An 18,904-nucleotide genomic window follows, 5' to 3' on the forward strand; every position below is an offset into this window, starting at 1 on the left:
TTACAATTATTTTATTCTCTTCTGGATACTCATGAATTTGAAAATAAATTGAATTTTGAGATAAAAAATATTAAATTATTGAAAAAATCTAATCTGTAGATACTGATTAATAAATTATCTTCTCTTAACCTATCTTCCTAAGGCTGAAATAGAAAAAAAAATGATTATTTTTTTTGTAATTTAATCTACCTTACCTTTTAATGAGGAGAAATTGGTATATCTTATTTAGCTTTATAATATATCCTATTCCACTAATAAGTGTTAATTTGAGAAAATAGTATTTAAATTTTAGAATCAAATTGTAAATTTTTTAAATAAATTACCTATGTATATTCTAGCTCTTTAATTAGGGTACAAACAAACAAACAAACAAATAAATTTTTAAAAATACAAGTGTTTATAATTAAATTCTATTTTGTTTAAAAAATGGTTACCCTTGATCCTTAATTAATAAGGATTGATTATATTTGCAGATTATAATCAAATGTTGGCATTTATTTATCTAAATAAGGTTCTTATAGTTTAACTTTATTTTGTGTACAAAAAAAATATTTTGATATTTAATATTTTTATAAAAAATTACATTTTAGTGGATAAATATTTTAAATTAAGGATTAAATTAGTAAGAAATAAATATATTTTATTTATAATAATTAATTCATCTATCACTAATAAAAATAATTTCTAAAGATAAAATAAATTCATTTATTCATTCATTCATAGATATAAATACTTTTTTTGTAAAAAGTTAAATTATTTTCTAAAAAGACTATAAAATTTAAACAAATACAAATAAAAGTAAATAATTATTTTAATATTTAATCAATTTTACTTTTAGTTTAAAAATTTAAAAAGGGCTGAATGAATACTTTACGGTTATTATTAATTTAATATAAGCAAATAGACTTGTAGCAAAATTAGATCTTCAGGATAATAAATTATAACTTTCAAGTTGTTTAGCCTTTTCAATAAATTAAAGCTACGAAACAAATAAAAATAATGTGTTCAAGCATTTAATTATGAGTTTAAAAATTTTTTAAATCAGAATTAAAATATTTTTAATTTTAGATTTTTATTTTTTAGTAGGATCTATCTAAATAATAAAAAGTAGCTAGTAGTTAATTATTAATAAATTAATGAGAATGTATGCAAATCTATTTATTTATTATTTTATTTGATTAAGGCTTATTGAAAAGAATATTGATTATTAGAATAAAGATACACTCAAAAAACACATGGGTGTAAAAATCAATATAGTGAGAGATAAATAGATAGATAGTTAATTAATTAATAAATTAAAATAAATAATATCTGCATTTATTATATCTTAGGTAAATAAAGCATTCTAAATCATTAAAACTATAAAGGAAGTTTAGTAGAATGTCAGATAAAGCTTAGAAATACATTAAAGCAGCATCAGAGCTTTTAAAAAAATAAGATTACTAAAATGCTCTACTAGAATTAGATGTTGGAAAAACATTTGCAAGTATGATTGGCTTTTAATTAGGGTTTTTGTTTTGTCAATCTAATTAATCAATTTGTATAATTAAAAAAATTATTAGGTAATAACCATATGATATATTTATTGATGAGTTCTTGCTATCTTAAGCTTAACTAAATTGATAAAATGTACGATATAATTTAGGAAGGTTTAAGTATCTGTTAGGAAAAAGACAAACATGTGTTTTTAGCCGCACTTAATAAATATTATGAAAAAAAAGGGATGATTAGAGAAAATGTAGACGTTTTAAGTTAACTTTGCAAATAGCAATTGAAGTAATAAATATATTCTTTTAATTTTTAAATGCAAATCTAGTATTTAAATTATGCTACTTAATTAACTAAATATATTATTAATTCATTAAAAGGGGTGATTTATAAAAATTAGATTAACTTGTTTCTGATTTCGCCAAAAATTAACTTTAATGGATGTCTGATTCATAGTTTATAGAATAAATAAACAGCAGGGAATCGATGAATGAAGAGAGAAACAGAGTCTACTCGGTAGCTATAGATAGCATAGCAACTAAAAAGCTTTCTCCACAAACTCTGGAACTTCTCTTCTTCTTATTTTCAAATATTCTTATCAAAGCAGGTGAACAAGAAAAGGAAATAAAAGAAGTAAATAAATAAATAAAATAAAATAAATAAATAAATACCAATATTGCAAATTTTTAAAATGTTATTCAAAAAAATAAATGAAAATATTTTATTTTAAGAAAAAGAAAAGATATCAAATAAAATACTTTTATTAATTTGTTTATTTTCCAAAAAATATCCAATTGTGTCTATTTTATTGGCTTTTACATAAATAAGTGACTAATAAATAAATATACTAACTAATTAATTTTCAAAAGAATTATTATTATTTGATTAAAGAGCCAAAAATAATTCTTATAATAAATAAAATTAATAGGTTGTTTCATAGTTCAAATAGATAGTCAATTAATATCCTACTGATCTAAACGGTACAATCTTAGAAGAGTCTATATTTTAACTAGTTAATTGGTTGCTGAAAAACAATTATGTACAAGAAAAGAATATAATTATTTATGAAATTATTGCTCACTTTAAAAATTCTACACTTGCATTATTCTACTAGCTCAAGTTCTTTTCTACAAACCAAGGCTATGTTAAGAAATATATGCCTAGATTTTTGCAATAAGTTTATGAAACTATAGTTTATCTTTACTATCCTGAGCAAACTCTCCGTAAACAAATCTAAAAATTTGAATTTTATAAATAATAATTTTAATTTATTTTTAAAAGCTGATTTTGATGAAGTGAATTCCTAATACAAAGTGTATTTAGGAGAGAAAGCCCCTAAAGAAGAGGAATCTCTAATAAATTTAGTGTTTTAGTTGTACGATAATTCATAAAAAAAACTCATTTGTGAGGAATTTAGAATCAGAGCAGAAATTTTCTTATTATATTCTTCCAAGTTTATAAACTAAACATATTTTAAGGCCAGCACTTTGTAGAATTTGAATATTTTTGAAAAAAGATTGGATTTCTTTGTTGAAATTTATACAAAATTACAAGAAAATGCAGATGCTAACACTGAAATAGATGACACTATATTTTGCAACCCTCTCTTTGAAGCATACATCCTAGCCAACTATAAAGCCATGAAATCAGCTGGCAGAAAGAGTTTATTATTTTAATTCAAAAAAACTATTGATAGATTAGAGCAACAACAAGAAAATGTTTCGTAAATATTTAAATAACTTATTTATTCATTTAAATTTAAATCACTTTGCCTATTTTTGTTATTTTTTTAATATCTCTAAAATATTTATTTAAACATATTTAAATATTTTTTATTTTTAAAAAAAAAAAATTCTTTAATTATTTAATAGATATTTGAAAGAGATTTACAATAGATGGGGTCTAAAGATTATTGATGATTAAGATGAACTAGTTATGATTAAAAATAATTTGAAATACTTAATTTAAGTCAAAAAAGACGATATATTAAATCTGAAAGTTTACTATGAATATTGCATTAAGCTTAACAAATTATATAGAATTTATGACGGTAGTATAAATTTACAGCAAATAATTGAGCAAATTATTAAGTAAGAACCTGATAATGTCTACTTTAAAGCAGAAAAATGGTGGGTTGACTTCTCTAATTCGACAAATAAAAAAGAATATTATGTCTAAAACATTTCAAGTCTTTAAAGTAAATATAAATTAATACATAAATTAATCATGATTTTGATAAAAATATTTTTGTAAATATAGACTTGAAGGAATCAGCTGTTTTGTAAAACCAAAAAGACGTAGCATCTAATCTCCAAAAGAGAATTTCTATATTGAATTATTTATTTACTAGTTAAAGTGATGAGGAAACAGTAAAATAACTTGAGGAAGCTCAAAAGCTTGATTCTAATGATTATCAAAACTATGTAGTTTTAGGTGTTGTGTATTATTTTAATGGAAATATTAAAGAAGCCCTAATTTAATTCCAAAATGCCTTCTTGTATCGCTAATATGACCTCTTTTTAAATAAGATGCTCTTCTTTTGTCTGCACAAACTAGGACAAAAGCAAGAAGCTATCGATTTCCTATTTCGTATCTACCCTGCCTTTAAACAAATATTCTGGATTAACAGAATACTTGGTGTTTACTTTTCTGTAAAATTAATTATAAAAACAATAAATAAATGATTATTAAAACATAATTTATTTGAATTTAATAGAATATAGGTGATTATAAGAGAGCAACATCATACTGTCAAAAAGCACTTGAATTGTATACATTTGATAAAGAAAGAAACTATCGTTTACATTATGAAAAGTTATCAGCTTTAGCCCCAGAAAAAAATGTTGATATCCCTCATATGATTGATTACAATGAATTAATTTATTTCGATGATTACATAATTTTTAATGACAAAATTTATGCAAAAGAAGCTGTAAATTTATCAAACAATTTAATCATAGATCCTTAACACAGACTCCACATCAAGCTTTGTATTTCTCTTGCCTAAGCGTATTTACTTTGCAATTTCTTTTTACTAAATAGTTTTTACTTAAAACATTTAGAATTTTATAAAATTTATTTATATTATAATAGAGATAAAATGCAAGGTAAGACATGCTCATCACTTTCAGCTATTGAGGAGGCAGAAAAAGTGTATCTTTTAGCAAGTAACACTTCAGAGCATAAATAAAAAGAAGAAATTAATGTTGATGAAGATGATAAATCTTTGAAGAGTGAGCTATCTAAAGAAGTCTATCATACATTAAGTGTGTTCTCAAGCGTATTTTTGGTTAGCAAGCATGGTGATTAAATAATAAAAGAATATAACTTGAATGACTCTGTAAGAAATTTTGTTGATGCCCTTACCATTAACTTCGAATTTGCATAAATTACTTCCTATCTTCAAGACAATCACAAAACATATTAAAGAATAAGAGTTTTCTTAGTAATTTGCTATAAAGTGCTTGAAAAAATATATGGTTAAGAACAATTCAAAGATCTAGAAAAGACAATTTTTAGTATTTATGAATAAATGACTGGTTTTATTCTTGAAATGAGCTTGAATTTTGTTTAATTCCACTGGAAAAAATACACACTGTCATCTGCTTAATATTTGATAGAAAAAGTTTTATAAATTAAAGCTCCTACCAGAAGAAGCATTCTTGTAAATGTTGCTTTCAGTGAATTTTATACACTTTCTGGCTTTATCAACAAAAACTAAGATTTAATAAAGAATTCTATTGTTTATTTGAAAGAAATATTATAGAGTCTATCTATTGACTTTGAATCTGACATCATAAACAATATAAATGCATAAAAAATAAATAGTCTTTAAGCCAATCAAAGTTCACTATTTAAATACACTCTTAAGAATATTTGCTTAAGCTACTTTTATTTATATAAAATTAATAACGAGAATAGCGAAGCATATTAAATTTCTCTGAAATTATGCACAGCTGGTATTCTTATTTTCAATCTCGATATAGACTTCTATAACTATTATGGTAATTTATTTATTTTAAATTCAAATTATTCTTTTTTTACTTAGATATATTAAATAAATTTCACAATTTCAATAAATCTTTTAATTAATTTATTTCAATTATTTATATAATTATAAATACTAATGAATAATAAATATATTTATTAACATTTTAAGTTGTTAACTTTTTTTTTTTACTATTTTAGAAATTTATTAATAAATTATTAAAAAATATTTTCAATAAATATTTGTATTAAATAAACATAAAATTAATTGAAATTTAATAAAGGTCTTATTGAAGCAAATGAAGAAATTAAAATAGGTGCATTTATAAAATCTAACAGAATTCAAAAGGTATGAATAATGAATAAAAAATGCTTATTTTTGATTTTATTTTTAAATTTGTTTAATATAGAACTCCTTGGCTTTAGACAGCTTGGCCTTCATTTACTTAAAGAAGGGAAGGTACGAGGAAGCTGCTAATATGCTCTTAAAATCAATTGAAGTTAATACTAATAATCCAACTGCTTACATAGGTTTGTTTATTATCTAATACAATATGGCTTTAGCTTTTAACACAATCGTTTAAACTGGTAATGATGATTCAACCCATTAATATGCTATGCTTCAAAAGCAAATGATAGAAAAATGCAGCTCTTATTTACATTTTGTAAAGTAAATAGAAATCAGTGTAATTAACTAATTAATAATTATAACTTTTAATTGATTGATTTGGATAAAAGGATTTTAATAAAGAAAATATTTTAATTTGATAAATAATAGGCTAGCTCAGTCTTGTTTGATGGTTTACTAGAATTTTTAAATTATCATAATGAAAGATCTCATATTTCTTATCAGTTTTCAACTGATTTGTTTGATAGAGCACCATATTTAGTTCATACTTAACTCGGATAGCTTTACAGTATCATGATCTTAAAGCAGTCATCTACAAGAGAAAAGAAATTAGAAATATTTAACTAAATTAGTGATACTATCCCCACCTAAAATTTAAGCAAACTATTTATTAGTAAATCAGCAGAGTTAAATGATGGCTTCATGTAACTAGTTCAAAATAGAATCTTATAAGAAATGGACAGCATAAAACTTTCCACAAATAAATGTGATCAGTTAGATTCACAGCAATTCGTTATTGTTTGCAGAGAATTCGATTATCTTGTTAAAAACTTAAAGTTATACCTCTCTCTTGCTCTATACACTCAATAATATGAAAAGGGATTAGATTTCTTCTATAAATAAGCTAAAAATATTTAATAAATTCAAAATATCTCCACCTTACTACAAATGCAGTCTCATTATTTTGATTTAACACCAATTTATATTTAAATGACAGAGATCGAATACCATTTGGTGCAAAACGTAATTAATACTTACATTTATTAACTTGCTATTATTTTTAATTGATTCATTAAATATTCCAATAATAAAATTTTATCTAATGTTAAAAACCCAAAAACTATTAAGCTGAAATTTAAAACAATGACTAAAATTATCATTTTTAAGATTCTATTTCCAATTAAAATCTGAAATAGAATTTAAAAAATTCACAAAAAACAAAAAATAAAATGTAAATAAACTAAATAAAGTTTAAACTTAAAGCATTTATTTGAAAATAAACTAAAAAGATTTATGATTAGATTGATTAAATATTGGTTTTTTGATTTTTTAAAAATATAATATATATTACTCTAGTTATTTTAATGTATTTACAAATTTAATTAAATTTAATAGAGTAAACCTGAAGAAATAGATTTAGTCATTAAGAGATTGGCAAACTTGAAAAATGTTAAGAATAGTAAAAAGAACATTCAGGAGTGGCCCTACTCAGAGAATTTTACAAATAAAATAGAATAAGTCTCTGAATACAAACACTTGCAAGGTATCCATAGCTACAAGAGAAAGGACTATCAGAAATCTAAAAAGCAATTTTATCAAGCTTTGCTTATGGATCCTTCTGTAAAGGAATACAGAAGTTCTTATATTGAATATCTAATTACTTAACAGAGATTCCCAATGCTTAATCCATATAATAATAGCAACATTTAAGAGCAAAGCTTAATAATTTAATTAAATAATCCCAACTTCAGTCTTAAAAAAAAAATTTCTCATATTACAAAGGCTGCAATTTACCTTGATAAACCTTATCTCTATTATTTATTAGTACATTTCTAGTTCGAAGAATCATCTAATTACACACCTTCTCGCTTAATAGTAAAAATATAAAAAAATACAAACACTTTTTAATGTTTTTAATTAAAATTAGAAATTATTATTGCTGTTGAAAACTAAAGTATTAAATGAAAAATATGATCCTGAAGGAGTTTGCAAGAAGAAAGGCATAAAATTATTTATGGAAATTTACATAGCTTTGGAAAAAATGAATTCAAACGATACCGAAATAAAAGCATAGCAAGAATAATTCAAATAATTTGTTTAAGAAGTATGTGAAGCTAATTCTAGATTCTAAGAATACATAGAAATTCTGAACGTATTCTATAAAGATTTAAGTTCTAACGAGTTTGTTTATGATTTATAAGCAATACTTGAAAAAGACAGAGTTTCTGCTTACATTTTAGCCTTCGTAATATTTATTTTATAGTTTTAAAATATCCATTTATTAATTTATAACAATTAATTATATAGAATATCATAAGAAGACTCATTAAAGAATAAAAAACTAATGGTATGATATAATTGCTAAGTGCATTAAGCCAGTGCATCTTCACTTCTGTTTAAGAAGGATTAATTTCTTAAGAAGTCTAAAAGAGCAACAAAGGAAAAATCTTAATGAATATGTTATAACACATTGATGGTTACCAATATATCATGGCATTACAAGAAGATTACCGCGAAGATACTCTGTACGAGAAAGAAGACATCCAAGAAATGATTCATAATGCTGCATCTTATGTAAATATTTATTTATTTATACATTCAAATCATTAGCAATATTTATTTCAAAAACTCCTACAAAAAAGTGTTATGAAAATTACCCTGCATCTATTAGCATGAAGTTCTTGTATATGTAACATTTATACAGATAAGAAAACATGGAAGACTTAAATAAATTGTTATCTTTCATGAATTCTACTCAATTTACATCTAAAGACGACGATTTAATTACAATATTCTTCTACACTTTATATTACTACTATAAGAGTTGCAAAGTAATATTATTATTTAAATATTTTATTTCATAAATTTATTATTTATATTATAAAATTATTCACTTGTTTGTGTTGAAAAGTAACATTTTTAACCATTTATTTTATTTTTTAAGTATCCATTAAACAAAATTACAAATAATTAATTAGGACTCTCAAGAAGAAAACATTTATAGATTTGTAGAATACGTGACATTGATTTAAGATTAATACAAATAAGTATTATCTTCAGATTTAAATACCTTGCTTCATTTCCTTTAAGGTGTCATTTATCTTAAAATTTACGAAAGAAGACCTGATTTAGATAAGAAGACAATTATTAAAGAGTTCAAACAAGCAATTTTATACAGTCCATAATTTGCACAGACTATTCTTAATTTTATACAATAGTGAAAGAAATCATTTAAATTGTTTAATATGAGATACTTTTGTGTTTATTTATAAACAGCCTTACCATTTTAACTAAATCTAAATTTATAACTGTTCGTTCTGTTTAAAATATAAATTTTTATTATATTTTGTTGTTTCTGACCAAATCTTTTATATAGAAAAATATTAAATTATCAAATTATTTCTGTGACTCTGCAATAATTATCAATCAAAAAATATTTATCAAAATTTTGTTAATTCAGAAATTAGATATGCTTCAAAATATTCAAGGTGGAACTGATTGTAGAGTCCTCCTTTGCGGACCACATTGTTCTGGCAAATCTTCAATAATGGATACTCTCTAAAATAATTTTAATTATAATGAGAAAGAATATTTTGAAAGTGCTGGAATTTTAGGATGTATTGTAAATGTATAGCTCCAAAATTTGGGTTTATTCTAATTTAAGATTACTGAAATTTCAGGAATATATTTCCAAGGAGATTAGATGAAGTTTTTGACTAAGGCAGCTAACAGGTTCGAATAGAATTAGTATATTATCTTTACCTACAACAGATAAAAAAGAGAGCAGTTCGATAAGGTAAAAAAAGCCTTATCGATTTTGAGCTAAATATTTAATGACAAGTTTATTTACATTTTAGGTACATTTAGTGATGTAGATTAATCTTTATTACAAATAACTGACTTAGAAGGAAAGAAATTAGCTGCTAAGTACAACGCTTAATACTTATCATATTCCTCTAAGTAAAAACCTATTATAAAATCTGTTTTTTATTCGATTGGATCCTGCTAAGAATTCATAAATAGACATCCAAACAACATCTAAGAACTAAAAAATTACATTAATTTAATATCTTAAATGAAAAGATAAAAAGAATCAGCTGTATATCAATACAAAACACTTTAAAATATATATGATCAAAAAATTCGCAAGGAAATAATTTATGAAACATTGCGCTTAATTTCTCCAATTAGCTCATAAATTTAGAAAATACTTGAAAATTAGCAAGTCTACTAATTTATATTTGTTTGATATTTCTATTAATATGCTCTATAATTCTAAAAACCTTTGAAGAAAAGGATAGTCAAATACCCAATAAAACTTGTATATCTGTCAATACTTATAAGATTTATGATCAATTAATTATTTATTTATTAAACATTTTTTATTTGTATTTTTAGGAATATTTTCTTTTAAAAATTGAACTAATTATTATTTTTTATTTTGAAATTTATTATTTTTTATACATTTTCTCTGAAAATTAATCTTAATTATTGAGAAGCTGCAGTTTTTTTATAGCAACCTTATATTAAATTTGAGATTCTTCCTAAAAAAGGTGTACTAATATTGACCCAAAGGGTTTAAAATACTTAGGAAGTGGGATTTCAATACTCAACAAACCTATATTAAATATAATAGTTGAACTAAAATTATTAAATAAATGCTTATATTCTTTGACTTAGTAAAATATGTTTTTAAAACTATAATACTTTAGAAAATAAATAACATAATGCATATTCCTAAAAAATTTGTATTTATTTTAAATTCTATTTTAAGTAAAATATAGTTAATCTTTTGATTTATGAGGCAATTTTATACCCTTAATTGATTACAATAGATTAATGGGTATTTAATGCAGTGGCGAAATTTTGGCATTAAGATATTATTTGAATATAATTTAGAACCTTTGATAATGATGAAATAAAGTATTAATTAAAAAATTAATTTTTATTTATTAATTAGATTTAATCAATAAACTAGATTAAATTTAACTCCAAAATATAAATTAGAGAACTCCAAATTAAAATCTAAATTAAATCGTTCAGCTTATTATTTTATTTGAAATTTATACAGCATTTAATTAATAGTAAGTGATTGAATAACTTTATTGATGATTTTTTGATCATTTTATTTTTAAACAAAAAATAGGAATTTATTGTTTATCAATTTTTTATTATGATAAACACTTTGATACTTATAAGTGTTATTTTTTCCTTACTAGTTTTTAATGATTTTTAAAGTTAAGATTTTTCTTGAATAGTTTATATATAGGTTATTGGGCTGAATTATTATAAGAAATAATACAAATAATAAATATGTACAAAGTAATTAATTAATATCATTTAGTTTTAACATTAAAATTAGGGCCATCTCCTGATTTAGCAAATGCTTTTTGGTATTCAGGAGACATTTAGAGTTATTTAACAAATTCTGAATACATTTTTTATGAAAGAAAAACCTAAGCTTAGAAGTGTTTGCTCAAACAATTTTCTATTTATTAAATTTAAGAATTAAAAATGTAATAATTATTTAAAATTGCTGAAAAAGTATCATTTTAAAAACTTATCAGATTAAATATATAAATTGATAATAATAAATTACTAGCACATAATTATTCCTTTTCATCTAATTAATTTTTAGTCATATCTCTTGCGCATATTTCAAAACATCTTTTTTTATTTATTAATTATTGGGTAAATTATTACATATTTAGAAAAATCTAAATTTATCAATTGAAATTTGCAATTTTATTAAATTAATCTACCTTTTATGTTCTAAGAATTATGAGCTATAAGGAGTTACTTTTATAGAAGGAATATTGTATCTACTTTCATCAAATTCTTGCATTTTATTGACTAATTTATTTACTTATTTACTTACTGATAACTATTAATTCTATTTGTTTATTTATTTATTTTTTAGTTAATAAATTAATTTTGTGTTTTAAGATTTATATTGAATATGCATATCTTAACTATCTATCAATCTATCTTTTAATCAACTAATTAATCAATTTGAAACATTCTAAAAGAATATTTTAGAAACTATTTAATCCTCAAGTCTAAATCCATTCAAAAATTAATTATATAATAAATTAGTTATTTGTATTTAAGCCAAAATAAATGCATTCAAAATCTTATTATTAATTTACATTAAACCTATTTTGTTAACAGCTAATTAAAATAAACAAAGAAGATTAATAGCAAAAATAATAAAATGTTATAAATATATCATTTTATGTTTTTCTTTTAAATTCAATAATAAAGCTATATGTTTAATTAAGATAAAGAAGATTTTCTTCTTTGATTTTCAAATAAATAATGAAATGACAGCAAAACAAAATTATAAAAGTATCTCAATATTTTAAATAAATATTATAGAAATTAATTTAATTTTTCTATTAAATACTTTTGCAAAATTAGTAAATTTAAAAAATTTTAATACCAGCTAAATTAATTTGCTGTTTTTCTATTTGTTTAATTAAAATAATACATTTTAAAACAAAAAACAAATCAATTAGCTCAATCATTATATGCAAATAAACAGATTGCTTATTAGAAAAAATTTGGAATACTAAATTAAAAAAATATTGAGAAAGAAGTACAATATTTAATAAAGTTAGGTTACTCAAACTAAATAAAGTAATTTTAATCAATTTATATTAAAAATTTAATTTTGATGTTTTATTTTAAACATATATTTCAATTGATACTATTTAAAATAAAATAAAATCTAAATTTAATTTTAAATTTAAATTTAAAACAAGGAATTTTCTTAATTTAAATGTATTAAATTAAAAATTGTGCTGATTAAAGTTGTTGAGATTTTATTAATTTATTACTTAAATATCTTAAGAAAAAAGAATTTATTTTGTATTATTTTAGAGTTTATTTGCTTAAAAGATGTTGATTAGAATATTTTTGATTTTTTAATTTAATCCTATGATTTGGATATTAATTTTAAGAAGTAAATAATTGATATTAAGTAGAAATTAAGATGGTCTGTTTTGAAAACGAATTCTACTATTGATTTATTTTTTTTCTCTACTATTTATTTTTTAGGGAATAAATTAGTAGAAATTAGAAATGAGTTTTCAAAAATTCAATATGAATTTTTTTCAGATAATATTAAATAATCTTATTTGAATTTTTCTACAATTTTGTAAGTTATTCAAACAATTAATATATTTATCAAAAAAGAAAAATGAATAATATAAAATGTATATTTTATTCAAAATTAGTTAATTAAATTATATATAATTGGGGAAGGAGAAATCAAAAATGCTTCTTTATTTATTTATTAATTAATTTAAAATGATAAATGATAATGAATGATATGAATAAATGTTAACTATATCAAACATAGATTTTTTTGAAAAATGAATGGAAAGAAACAAATGCATTGATAGATAGATAGATTGATAAATAAAAATAGGCAGATAAATAGATAGGAAGACAGTAAATAATTAAATTATAAAAATCGATTGAGTGATTTATCGAATATATAATTGATTATTTGACTGATTGAATTTTAATTCATTTTGAATTGATTTACCAAGTAGTAAACCTTAATAATTAAATTTGATATTATTAAAGAATTTCTTATAGAAGCAAGCAAGCAAGAAGGTAAACAAACAAAAGCAAAAAATTATAAGAAATAGAATAAATAACAACGTTAAATATGAACTCGCCTTTAGCTCAACAATATAGTAGTGGTGCCAAGGAGAATGCATAGTATTTGAATGGAAATTCCTAGAAGGGTAATTTAGGTCATTTATCCTCATATTCAAGCAATAATTCTTCTCATGTACAGTCAGCAAATTCCTCAAACCGTACCACCTATTTATTTATTTACTTTATCTTGCCTTTATTAAAAATTTAATTTCAAATGGTAGCGTTAAGCATTTTTTAAATTTAACAGGATTTTCAAGTCTGGCAGGACTCAAGTCAATAGTAAACCCTAGCCCAACTGTGTAAAATCCATAATTGCGTAAAGGATCTATGGCATCAAGTAATCAAGAATAGAGAGCCACAAATATGAATTTTTCTTAGGGGCATATTGGTAATTCTTAGTAATAATCATTGCCGTCTTCTCAATTAGGTAATCATTAACGATCTTTTAGCAATTCGAAGCTCCTCCAGCAAAAGTACGTCTCATAATCTAGCAAAAATAATAGTATTTAAAATTAAACGAATTCAAACGGAAATATTAGCAACTCAGAAAATATATACGTATCGAATCATTCATCAGCAAATGCAAATTATCCTAACGCACATATTTCTAATTAGTAAAGTGCATTACCTAATAATTAAAGCGTCAACAATTAATGTAGTTCAGTAAATAGCAACTAGAATAGCCATTTTTAAAGTGCAAATTTACATAATTTTTCGAATAATGAAAGCGGAGCTGCCTAATAATAGCAGAGTTTGCTTGGCCCAAAGAATAACTCTCCTCCTAAATAGAACTTTAGTTCATCAACTTAATCAGCAACAAATGCAGCTTTTAATTTGTTCAAAAATAACTATTTAAAGTAGAGCAGTACTACAGTAAATTTAAGTCTAAATTAAGCAACCAATAGCACAAATTAAGTATCAACAGTCAACCCTACTAGCAATAACTAAAATAATACAGCAAGTAAAATCTCTCAGCCTATTGGAAATAACTAGCAGAGCTCAACAACATAGTAATATTAGCATTCTAATAATACAGGAAAAGGTTAAATAAATATGAAGCAAAGATTAACTTACTCAAATTAGTCATCTACCCCAAAATAAGTTACACCTCCTTCCTCCAATCAAGTAAGTGGAAATACAAATAAATAATTTATATTTAATTGAAATAAAATAGAAAACAATATTATCTGGTTAGTTAGTTATGGATTCATATTAAGCATATAATTGTTAAAAAAGTAGAGTAGCTTTAAAGAGAACTAATATTTTAATTAAATTTACTTCTTAAAATAAAGGTTTTGAATGAAAAAAGGAACTTTAAACAAAAAAAGCTAATTTACATTTGAATAAATATCTTAATTTTACAATATCTTTTATTGATTAAGTAAGTTGTTAAATGTATAAAAGATAAACTGATAATTTATTAATTAGTAAGTTAGTATTTTATAATTAAAATCGATCGATCGATTGACACCAATAAAATTTAATCCAGTGGCTTAAAAAATGCTAAAAAATATCTGAAAAAAATCTATCTATTTATTTAAAAATTATTGGTCTAAACAAAATTAATTATGATTAAAATTTATATGATATCATTTTCTGAACTAACTGACAATTTTATTTTATTTTAATCTGCTGCTGTTTTAGCATCAATTTTTATTTTATTTTACTTATTCAAATTTATTTATTTTTAAATTTTAGGGACAACTTGCTTAATATTAAAGTATTGATAAACAAAGTCATTTGTAATCTATAGAAAAGATTAAAGAAGATATCAATAAAAAACTTATCCTTTAATAATAGCTTAATGCATAAATTGGTGTAAGCAATTAGAATTCAAATGGGAGCAAATCGTCAACTCCTTAGGGTTTGTCGAATAAAATGAGCAGTTCGAATTCAGAGCATAAAAATAATAGCACAGCTGCTACAAATAATATTCTACTTTCCATAAATAATTAATCCACCTCAGTTAGCAGGAAGGCAAGCAGTGGAACTATGTAAACAAATAAAAATAATATAAATAGCATAGTAAATAACCATAGCAATAACTTGAATAGTTTGATGTGTAATTCTAACAGCAACAATAGCAACCAAATTTTGATTAACTCTTGTTCTAAAAGTTAAAACATGAGTTCAAATAATTAAACTAATAATGTAACTCCAATCAGCAGCAATACAGTTTTGAGTAACGCTAACAACATTAACAGGATTATTAACGAAACAACTAGCTTGAATGCAACAACCAATAATCTAGCTTAAAACTCTCATACAAATCTGAACAATAATTCATTTACTAATATTAAAGGAGAAGATAATTCAAGCACAAATATAATTTTTGAAAAAGTAAAAAAACGTAAAATGAATAATTTCTCTATTGGTAACCAAAATTCCCCTAATTAAATATCAACTTCTTAACCTCAATCGCATCTTTCTTCATAAAAAAATCTATAATACATCATTTAAAATAAGACCCCAAATATTCAAACTCCATCATGTGGCAGCAGCTAAAAGGGATTATCTAAGACTATGAGCTTTTCTGGACACTCGAATAATTTTTATTCAACAAATTGCTACATAAAATCTCCACAAATTAATAACAATAATAATCAAGGAAATTATAGCCAAAATCACTCTATTGCTGCTACAAATTCTTTAAATTAAACTGGGAAAATAAAAAATAAAAAATTTAATAGTAATTATGATATTCCTTCTCAATAATTAGACAATATCAGTAGCAATAAAAGTCACATCAATTAAGGTATATCGAATATTATCCACAATCAAACTAATTTATCATCAACTCCCTTTTCAGTTGCTCATAGCTCAAATCCTCAACTCTAAAAAAATAATTTCTCTTTAGAAGGGCCAGGATCTACTTCAGGAAATATGACTAATCATGCTAGAAATAACTCTTCTAACAATCTCTCTCCAAAATTAAACAAAGAAAATTTGTTTATGGAATCTTAGTTTAATTCATTATAAGGTAATATTCACGGAATAGGTAATTTGAATACTATGAATGGGAATCAATTGTTGCTAAAAGACCCGAAAATGTTTTTCAAAAATTCAAATTAGCTTTAAAACATAAATAGCAGTAAAGCCTTTTTCTAACAAACAAGCTCATAAAATACAACTCCAACTCATTCTAATTAAGTAACTTATCCTACTTTGAATGGCTAGAGCTCATATAATCAAAAATACTCTGATAGCAATGTTCACCGTCAAAATAATAACTAAAACCTAAATCCTCTTCCTCTGCAATCTATACAAACATTTCCACAACAAAATTAAAGTTTGAATTCTTCATTTATTTAAAATAATGCTCATATAATTTAAAACTAGCCTTAAGTAGTAGGTAGTTTAAATAGCTCCTTCTGGTCTCAATAAACTGTAAACAATAAGATCATTTTAAATAAATTAGATAATTTCGATCTTGAGAATACATCAAACCCAATAGATCATATCTCAGAGATTACTTCTCTCCTCTTGATCTCTCTACAAGACACACCTTTAGCAGAAGCTATAAAGAAATTCGAAGAAAATGTCTTGAAAATAAATACAGAAAACAAATAAAAATAAAGATAAATCTAACATAAGCTGAACCAAAAGTTAAAAGAAATTGAAATTTTACAACAAGATCTGAATCTAGTATAAAATAAATTAAGCTAAAAGGAAAACGAACTATCAAAAGGCACCAGCACAGTCGGTTTAAATAAAAAGAAAATTGATTAATAAACACAAACCTCATCAAAAAAGAAACAGCAGAATAATAAAAATTCAGTAATTTAAATATGTGATCAAGACGGAAATGTGCAGGAAGTAGACACTGACAAAGAAAATGAAATGCTAAAAGATTACATCCTAGAACAAGAGAAAAAAGTTAATCAATTCAAAGAAAAAGAATCTAAAATGATCAAACTACTGCTTGCAGTCAAAAAGAGAGGTATAGACATAGATGATATTTACAACAATGATGTTCTAAACGAAGAGTCAAATGACGAAATTCTAAAAAATAATCCTCCCTAAATTTTCCCAGTCAAAAAGAAACGAAATCAAGTAGATACTGAATTCTTTAAAAAATTAGACAACGATTTCTAATATGCAGACAATTCAAGTAAATATTTTTGGAGTTTTATATTAAATTAAACATAAAATTTAAATTTAATTAGAGATGAATTTTAAAGTTTCGATTTTTTAAATATAAAAGAAAAATTAAAATAAACCTTTTAAATATGAGAATTTTATTCATTTTTAAAGAATTAATTAAAATTTTTTGCTTTATTTAATAAATTTAATCATCAAAGCAAATATTTAAAGAAATAAAAAAAAATAAAAATATGTTTTTATATAGATTTTTTTAATCTATTTTATTGGATTTGTTTAATAATATTTACTAATTAAAAAGTTGTCAATGACTCTGATGAAAGTAGCTTTGGATTTTTCGGTAAACCAAGTGATAGAGAAATTAGTCAATCAATTACAATTAAACCTTAAAAGAGCAAATTAAAACAACAAACTAAGGCACCACCAAAAATACCTTAAAAATTGCAAGAAAAATTCAAATAAAATCTTTAGAATATTTAAAAACAGGAGAGTGATGATGACGAAGAAGATGATGAAAACAACAAACTACACCAAAATATTTTAAAAACATTAAATATAAATTAATAATAATTAGATTAATTATAAGAATAAATATAAAAAGATCCTAATAATCTTACACCTGAGTAGATTAATTTGATTTAATAAATTCATCAAATTCAATAAATGCATGAAAAGTAATAAAAAGAAGCTGTTTAAAATAAAAATTAGAATTAAAATTAAGCTTATTAATAAAATTTTTAACAACAAGTTTAAACTATTAACACTGACTAACAGATTTTAAACTTTGACCAAGAATCTTCTTGTACTGATAGTTAGCTAGATGTGATGCAAAGTAATATTTTACCTTCTGATCTGAAAAAATAGCTAACTACTATTTCGAGGTAATCTGAAGATGACATCTAAGTTATTGATGAATAGTAACTAAATGTAGAAGAAGAATTTGCAAAATATTTTGTTCAAAAATGAAGCTAAGATTCCAGTCATCTAATAAAATAACAATAATGAAAATTGTATAAAACTTAAATCTAATCTAAAAAAGAATTATAGATTCAGCTCTTAAAATATATAATATAAAATAAATCAGATTCATAAGAAAAATAATTTATAGAAATTTAGAAGCATACTTTAATCTTAAAACATATAGATTAATAAATTGGCTTATAGAAAGAAAAACTAAATTGTAAATAAAATACATCTTATTTCATAAAAAATAAATTAATTAATTAAAAAAATAAATAAATAAAAAATTATATATAATATCAAGTTAATAAGTCAGAGTTTACTTAGTAAAACATCTTCATGCATTAA

The 18,904-nt window shown here is 22.8% G+C and overlaps 4 protein-coding genes across 4 annotated transcripts; 2 read left to right on the forward strand and 2 right to left on the reverse strand. All coding sequences in view use genetic code 6, as the record gives it.

Annotated features, from left to right (window-relative positions):
- Positions 1-1,380: 1,380 nt before the first annotated feature.
- On the forward strand, positions 1,381-9,045 carry TTHERM_00621550 (tetratricopeptide repeat protein; the record flags this gene model as incomplete). Its single annotated transcript, XM_001017980.3, has 17 exons — positions 1,381-1,486; positions 1,563-1,776; positions 1,869-2,121; positions 2,417-2,711; positions 2,770-3,211; positions 3,360-3,685; positions 3,748-4,139; positions 4,205-4,497; positions 4,582-5,492; positions 5,760-5,824; positions 5,886-6,161; positions 6,254-6,847; positions 7,220-7,699; positions 7,752-8,069; positions 8,132-8,398; positions 8,467-8,655; positions 8,803-9,045. The coding sequence occupies 17 exons, from the start codon at positions 1,381-1,383 to the stop codon at positions 9,043-9,045; spliced, it is 5,664 nt and encodes a 1,887-aa protein (XP_001017980.2).
- A 262-nt stretch (positions 9,046-9,307) lies between these two features.
- Positions 9,308-9,883, reverse strand: TTHERM_000621569 (hypothetical protein; the record flags this gene model as incomplete). The annotated part of the gene is made up of 1 exon (XM_012798103.1): positions 9,308-9,883. One exon carries the CDS (start codon positions 9,881-9,883, stop codon positions 9,308-9,310), a length of 576 nt encoding a protein of 191 aa, XP_012653557.1.
- A 1,277-nt stretch (positions 9,884-11,160) lies between these two features.
- Positions 11,161-11,762, reverse strand: TTHERM_00621570 (Tim10/DDP family zinc finger protein; the record flags this gene model as incomplete). Its single annotated transcript, XM_001017982.2, has 3 exons — positions 11,587-11,762; positions 11,424-11,491; positions 11,161-11,312 (listed from the first exon to the last, which is right to left on the reverse strand). Exons 1-3 carry the CDS (start codon positions 11,667-11,669, stop codon positions 11,161-11,163), a joined length of 303 nt encoding a protein of 100 aa, XP_001017982.2. The 5' UTR covers positions 11,670-11,762.
- Positions 11,763-13,502: 1,740 nt separating this feature from the next.
- TTHERM_00621580 (hypothetical protein) lies at positions 13,503-18,562 on the forward strand (the record flags this gene model as incomplete). Its single annotated transcript, XM_001017983.2, has 4 exons — positions 13,503-13,653; positions 13,743-14,620; positions 15,194-17,606; positions 17,898-18,562. The coding sequence occupies 4 exons, from the start codon at positions 13,503-13,505 to the stop codon at positions 18,560-18,562; spliced, it is 4,107 nt and encodes a 1,368-aa protein (XP_001017983.2).
- Positions 18,563-18,904: the final 342 nt, after the last annotated feature.

This window comes from Tetrahymena thermophila (genome assembly GCF_000189635.1).
Source record: "Tetrahymena thermophila SB210 genomic scaffold scf_8254605, whole genome shotgun sequence".
In the NCBI taxonomy this organism is placed as follows: Eukaryota; Ciliophora; class Oligohymenophorea; order Hymenostomatida; family Tetrahymenidae; genus Tetrahymena; species Tetrahymena thermophila.